This window comes from Gavialis gangeticus, unplaced genomic scaffold (assembly GCF_001723915.1).
Source record: "Gavialis gangeticus isolate Ggan-Ray unplaced genomic scaffold, GavGan_comp1, whole genome shotgun sequence".
Lineage (NCBI taxonomy): Eukaryota > Metazoa > Chordata > Crocodylia > Gavialidae > Gavialis > Gavialis gangeticus.
Window position 1 is genome coordinate 374,668 of NW_017728993.1, and position 7,186 is coordinate 381,853.

General features: G+C 42.8%; 1 protein-coding gene across 4 annotated transcripts in view; it reads left to right on the forward strand.

The window, feature by feature from the left end:
- ERICH3 (glutamate rich 3) overlaps positions 1–7,186 on the forward strand; it is a 109,950-nt gene that overhangs the window by 69,282 nt on the left and 33,482 nt on the right. For 3 of the 4 annotated variants that reach the window (XM_019528391.1, XM_019528394.1, XM_019528392.1), the window contains exon 10: positions 755–1,041. In XM_019528391.1, coding sequence (XP_019383936.1) covers positions 755–1,041 — 287 coding nt within the window. Of the gene's footprint in view, positions 1–754; positions 1,042–6,288; positions 6,355–7,186 lie in introns of all 4 variants that reach the window. The other variant, XM_019528395.1, reaches the window with a different exon arrangement.

A 7,186-nucleotide genomic window follows, 5' to 3' on the forward strand; every position in this document is an offset into this window, starting at 1 on the left:
AGTGCCCCCCCCCCCCACCCCCTTCTTTCTCTACTGCAGCGGTGGTGGGATGAATTTAAGATGACCCCCAAATAATCAGATTCTGTACATGGAAAATTATAACTGGTTGATATATTTTCCTTAGATAGAATCTGATTATTGGAGAACCATCCTAAATTCGGGGTTTATTCTTGGATTCAGATAAATATAGTATTTTTCTCAATTTAATTTTTCAATTTGGCAGCTGAACTGAAAAATCAGCTTTTCATGAGCCACACACCATGTTACAGCCTGGCCGTGATTTACTCCATATACATTTCATTCCAGGATTCAAAAATGCATTATGGAGGTGGGTAAATCTTAAGGTCACAATTTTATGGATGCACAGATACATGCATTTGTTTCACTTTAAAATAAGCACATCATGTGTCTGTAGATGTGCGGGGAGGCTACTCTGATGTGCTGTAATTGCAGAGCATTGGAGCAGACTTGATTTAATCGAGTCTGCTGGAATGTGCTTATTAATGCCCTCCAGCAGCCTCTGTGTCTCGTGTATCAGCATCCCTGCACTTCTGAATGGTGGCGGGGGCACTGTAATTAAAGCTTGTTCAGAGAGCTGTAGTTAAAGTGCCTCTGCTGCCATTTTGAAGTGTGGAGATGCTGATACACAAGACACTGCAGGTGTTTTAATTTGCCCAGAGAAAGTGTAAAAATGCCATTTTGCTTAATATCCAGAAAATGTATATTTTCAAAATGTCCATGTTGGTTTTTTTAGCTGTATTATTGAAATGGGTCTGGACAAAAAGCCCTCTCCTCCCAAGAAAGAAATGAAAGAAGACACTAAAGAAAGGCTTGAGCAATCAATGAAAGTCATAGAGCCCAATGAATCCAGCGAAAGCAGTATTGAACAGAAGGCAAACAAAGAATCAACACTGGTTATTTCATCTGCCCAAGAAAAGGAGTCTTCAGAGGATAAGATGGAAATTGAAGAGGAGGAAAGAAAAGAAGAAACAAGAAGGGGAATAAATGATGAGAATGACCAGGAAAACTCCAGCAATTATGGTACAGTACAGGGCTGGGTGTGGAGAGGTATAGGCACTATTCCTCTCACAGCCTTTGGCTTGCCGTTTGACCTCTAACAAATCACCTCACTCCATCTTTTTCTTTCCTTCAGGTTTCTGAGGCAAAGGCAGCCTCTAACTTTGTGTAAGTGCAGTGCTGAGCACAATGGGGCCATGATTTCTCTGTACTTTTGTACTATATGGTACAAATAGCAGAGTATTTAAAATCTATCATAGTCAAAATTAAAATCTTTGTCTATGGTGGTGCTTTGCAACCAATGTAGTTGCACTGACACAGCTCCCAATTGTGGATGCTATTTATACTGACTCTGTGTGAATTGCACCAGTAGAGCTTACAGGGGTGTGGGTGTGGGGGGGTGCCTGAGACAGAAAGATGGAGAAGTCAGGAAGCGGTTCAGGTGGTGACACCTGTTGTTAAGGTTGCCCAGCACTTTCTGTTTTATGATCCTGCTTTCATGATTCAAGAGAAGAGGTTTTTCTAGGTACCAGGAGGTAAATAGGATGCGAGTGGGGAAAATGGTGACAGGAACCAGGGAAGAGGCAAAAGAAAAGAGTTCGAAGGGATATATAGAAAGAAGCAGAGAGGAAGGATGGAATAAATCTGGGGCTTTGTGTGTAGACACAGAGGAAGGGGAAGAATAGGGCAGGAACCAAGGGAAAAGGTGGTTGGAGGAAGGAATACAGGGCAGGGATTGCATAGGAGTAGAGGGAGATGGGCAGGATGTGGAACAAGTGGATGCATAAGGGCCATGGCAGACATGACACTTTAATAGTAACCCTGCCACATGTTCTAAGCACTTGAAGAGAAACAAGTGATTAAGAACAGTCAGCATGGATTCACCAAGGGCATGTCATGCCTGACCAACTTGATTGCCTTCCTTGATGAGATGACTGGCTCTGTGGATATGGGGAGACAAGTGGATGTGGTGTAGCTTGATTTTTAGCAAGGCTTTTGATATGGTCTCCCACAATATTCTTGCAGCGAAGTTAAGGAAGTATAGGCAGGATGAATGGACTCTAGGCTGGATAGAAAACTGGCTGAAACATCAGTCTCAGAGGGTAGCAGTCAATAACTTGAGGTCTAGTTGGCAACTGGTATCAAGTGGAGAGCCCCAAGGGTCAGTCCTGGGGCCAGTTTTGTTCAGTATCTTCCTTGATGACCTAGAAGATAGCATAGAGTGCACCCTCAGTAAATTTGCAGATGACACCAAGATGTGGCGAGTAGTAGAGTAGGGGAGCTGCAGGGCAGGGCTAAGATTCAGAATGACCTAGAGAAATTAGAGGATTAAGCCAAAAGAAATCTCATGAGGTTCAACAAGGACAAGTGCAAAGTCCTGCACTTAGGATGCAACACGCACTGGTATAGGCGGGGGGCTGACTGGCTGAGCGGCAGCTCTGCAGAAAAGGACTCGGGGGTTACAGTGGACAATAAGTTGAATATGAACCAACAGTGTGCCCTTGTTGTCAAGAAGGCTAGCAGCATACTAGGCTGTGTTGGTGGGAGTGTTGCCAGCAGGACAAGGGAAGTGGTTATTCCCCTCTACTCAGCACTGGTGAGGCCACATCTGGAGTACTGGGTCCAGTTTTGCCCCCCACGCCCACCCTCCATTACAGAAAGGATGTTGACAAAATGGAAAGAGACCAGCAGAGGGCAACAAAAATGTTTAAGGGGGCTGGGGCATATGACTTATGACGAGAGGCTAAAGGAACTGGGCTTTTTTAGTCTAGAGAAGAGAAGACAGAGAGGGGATTTAATAGCAGCCCTCAACTACCTGAAGGAGTAGTTTGAAAGAGGATGGAGCTAGACTGTTCTCAGTGGTGGCAGATGACAGAACAAGGAGCAATGTTCTCAAGTTGCAGCAAGGCAAGTTTAGGCTAGATATTAGGAAGAATTTTCACACTCAGAGGATAGTAAAGCCCTGAAACAGGTTACCCTGAGAGGTTGTGTAACCTCCATCTTTGGAGGTTTTTAAGACCCGGCTAGACAAAGCCTTGGCTGGGATGATCTAGTTGGAGATGGCCCTGCTTTGAGCAGCTGCTTGGACTAGATGACCTCCTGAGGTCCCTTCCACCCCTAATTTTCTATGGTTCTATGTTAAGGGAATTAATGATGTATTGAAACAAGAAACCAACAACAAAAATGGCCCACAAAATAGGTAGAACATTTTGGTATCTGGTTTCCATCTTGCCTTAAATTTGAATCTGTGGCAGGGTAACTTAGGGTAGCACACGGGGCATGACAGGAGACACAATAGTTGGGATTAGAGGTCAGATGCCATCATGTCATTATTTGAATGCTAGGGACCTAAGTTGGTGAGGTGGGAGGCCATCAGCCTGGGTGGGATAGACAGGAGCATTGTGTAGTATATATTGGATCTGCGGTGATGTTATAGCTATGTTGGTCCAGGGATTAAGTAAGAGGTAAGGATATCTTAAGATGATATCTTTTACTGGAGCAACTGCATAGTTGGGTAGAGGCAGCAAGCTTTTGAATGCAAGATAATCTTCTTTAAGTCTGAGCTGGCATTTACTCCTCATACCTTAAAAAGAATGTCTTGCATTCAAAAGCATGTCTAATTCTATCTCAGCCATGCAGTTGTTTCAGTAAAAGATATTACCCTAAGAATCTCTTGACTCTTGCATATTAGATTTGGATTAATTATTTTTGTCAAAACCTTTTTTGGCAAATAAATAAATATAAAAATCCTGATTGGGTGACAGCAAAAGGTTTTGCAAACACACATCAATTTCATGTTGGAAAACAAAAAATAGAAAAATAATCCCTCTATATTCAAAGTGTTCATTTCTGCTGTTTCATAACTGAAATATTTCAAGTTTTCCATTTGGGATAACTTTTTATTTCAAAACTGAATTTATTTATAAAAATTTTGAGAATGTTTAAGTGATTGAAAATCCAAATAAAAAACAAACAAATTTCAACCAAAGTCGAAACAAATTGAAACAAACTTTTACATTACTTGAATATTTCCGGAAAGTTTTCCTGGCATTTCAGAATGTCCAACAAACCTAAAGATCTGTTTACCCTGCCTCCCCCAAGATGTAATGGTCAAGTAGCCTTTTTACTTAACAAATTTGACTAGGCACTTCTTTGCATATCTAAGCAACTAAATACTTTTATAGGTAAAGCTGTAGGTGTCTCTGGTTGGGTACTCATGATTAGCAGGTATATCAGACCTTACTTCCTCTATCCCTTAGTTCTCTAGCTGTAAAAGGAATAATAATGCATGGAGGAGTTATGAAGATAAATCCATTAACATTTATGAAGTACATCATATATTATAGTGAGAACACTACATGAGCAGTAAGCAAGGCTTAGGACCACACTTTAACTGGGTAGGAAGCATAGGTGGAAGGAAAAAATTATTTGGGGGTAGGGGGGGTGGCTGAGCATGCATACGCATGTGTACCCCCCCAGCAGGTAAGTCTCTGGGGAAAGGATGAGAGGAGTGGAAAGGGCCATGAGGGGGGGTGCAGATTGAGACCCTAGCAGTGAGAGAGGAAGTGGGGCACAGGCAGGAGCAAGGGCTGGGGTGACTGGAGCCCTGGGCAGGCTGGGCGGTGGGACAATTGGAGCCTGGGCAGCTCATTCAGGGATGCGGGGAGGCTCCTGCCTTTGCACACACCTGGGAGAGGCCTGGGGGTCTTATGCCTCCCGAATCTGTGTGGGACAGAGGCAGCTGCGGCTGCTCACTTTGCTTTGCTCCCTGCAGCAGCTGCCCCGAGATCCATGCGAGGCCATGTGCGTCCCACTTTTGGGCAGGCAGGGGGCATGGCACAGCCAATGGCAGCAGGCACGTGGCGTCATGTGAATCTCAGGGCAGCACAGCCGCAGGGAGCAAAGCTCAGCGCACAGCAGCCACTGCCTCCGTCCCATGCACAGATCTGGGGGCATATGACCCCCAGGCCTCCCCTGGGGTGTGCGCAGCAGTGGGAACCCCACGCCCCTGGACAAGCTGCCTGGGCTCCAATTGTCCCACCACCCGGCCCAGCCAGGGTCCCACTCACCCCCATCCCTTGCTCCTGCCTGTGCCCCACTCTCTCCCTTACTGAGGGGGCCGCGATCTGCCCCCCCTCCCAACCAGCCCCTTCCCCTTCACCGAATAGACTGATACTTGCCTGCCATGCTGGGCAACCTGTGAGCCACACACCAAGCTGAGATCCAGACTGCGTTTGTACCCCTCCCCACTCCTGCTGCAGCCACCTGGAGCTTGTTGCCTTGCAGCCCTACCCACTGCCCTGCATTTGCAGGGGCTTAGCCCTGTAGCCCCAGTCTTCTGCTGCCTATGGTAGAAGGAAAAAATAAAACCAAATACACCGAATGAGGCGTTAAGTGAATTCAGGCATTCAGTGAATGAGTTAGGGGACGTGTTTAAAAAATGATCATAGAATCATAGAGAAGTAGGGCTGAAAGGGACCTCTAGAGGTCATTTTTAAATGCAGTGTAATTGGTAGTGAGGAGGAAATGAGTATGAAAGAAAGACATTATAGGCTTGAATCCACAAAGTATATTATTTATTTTACTTGTCTTTATTTATGTTTAGCATTTTTCAAGGTCATTCTTGGTCTGTTAAAATATCTCCTTTCTAAAATTTTCTAAAGTTAAATACAGAAAATTAAGTCTTAAGTATAATATATCCTCATCAGTTATTCTTGCTTGTGGAAGAACATTAAAAGTTACCTGAATAGAGTCAGATAAACCTGTCTACCTCATGGTCAGTGTCCTTCCATGTATTCTTCCTGTATTGTGTAACCTAAGACAAATGTCTACTCTATCTACTTGTTTGTCATATGCCATCTATCCATTTATGAAGAAATAGTTAACATCTCCTGTTTTGTTCATTCACTTTTAATTTAATAAAGTCTTCATTTTCATAACAGACCACGTTCTTTCTTCATAAATATTTTTTTTCTCCCTGCTTTCTATTCCTATTTTCCCTTTTCTGATTTTTCTGCTCTATTGCGTAGCTTTTTCATTACTCATCATGTATGCAGTTTTGTGATTAATAAAGCTTTCTCCCCTCTGGGAGGTGGACACCTCTCTGACAATTACCTGAGAAGGCCTTGCTGCCACACATGCTGTTGGAATCTCAATTGATTTGAATATAGAAAAGAAGTCTGCTTATTTCCTTAATTCTCATTGTATGGATAATTGTTTGTTTGCCTAATTGGTTCTGCATCAGATACTCTTCACTTCTCTCTTTGGCAGTTTGTCACTTTAACATTTTAAAAACATTGGTGGAAAGAAACAGAGGTGAACAATTAAATTTGAAAGGTGAGAAATTATGGCCCAGAGGGACATCTGGAGTGTGTCGTCTGTGACAGTTCTCTTTCATGATATGGTTTTGTTGCTTCTCTGGTGGATGTGCAGCAAATTAGTAGCTGGAATGTAAAGACTGTATTATAGAAGGGTTCTGGGTATACTCTGGTTTTCAGGAAAAAAGGTAGCCCATTTCTGGGTGGAGTGGAAAGTATTCTGTAATGCACACATAAATTTCAATTCTGAACTACATATATGTACAAAACCCTGCTATCAAATCTTACTAATCACCCTTAACTTTTAGTTTCCCAGTAAAAGATGAAATCTGGGATATCTGGTTTGCACTGAAATCTAAACGGGATTTTTTCCATAAGCTTCAGTTCTGCTAGGATTTCACCTTGGAACTAAATTAACATACTTGAAGGAACTGTATGGTAATCAGAGCATTCCTCTGCAGTGCCTTTTAGCTGGATTTAATTAATTAATTATTTTTGTAAGGCACATCTTTGCTAATTAGGCATATCAATCCACATTTATCTTACTTTCCACATACAACATTTTATCTTTCTGCTGCTTGATCCACTGCTTAGATTTATTTTCCTTGCAATAAGACTCTTATATTGGGAGTCGTTTCCTTTGATATGCTGTTCTTATGTTCTGTCTTTGTCTTTCTCCAATATACAGCTTTGTTGATTTTATTCTTTACATATTGGACTCATTTTGGATCAGTTAGTAGCTTTATACAGTTTCTTTGCACACGTGTGTGTTTGTTTGTGTGAAATTATCCATAATGTATTGTGGAGGTATAATTTCTCTCACACACACACACACACACACACACACACAC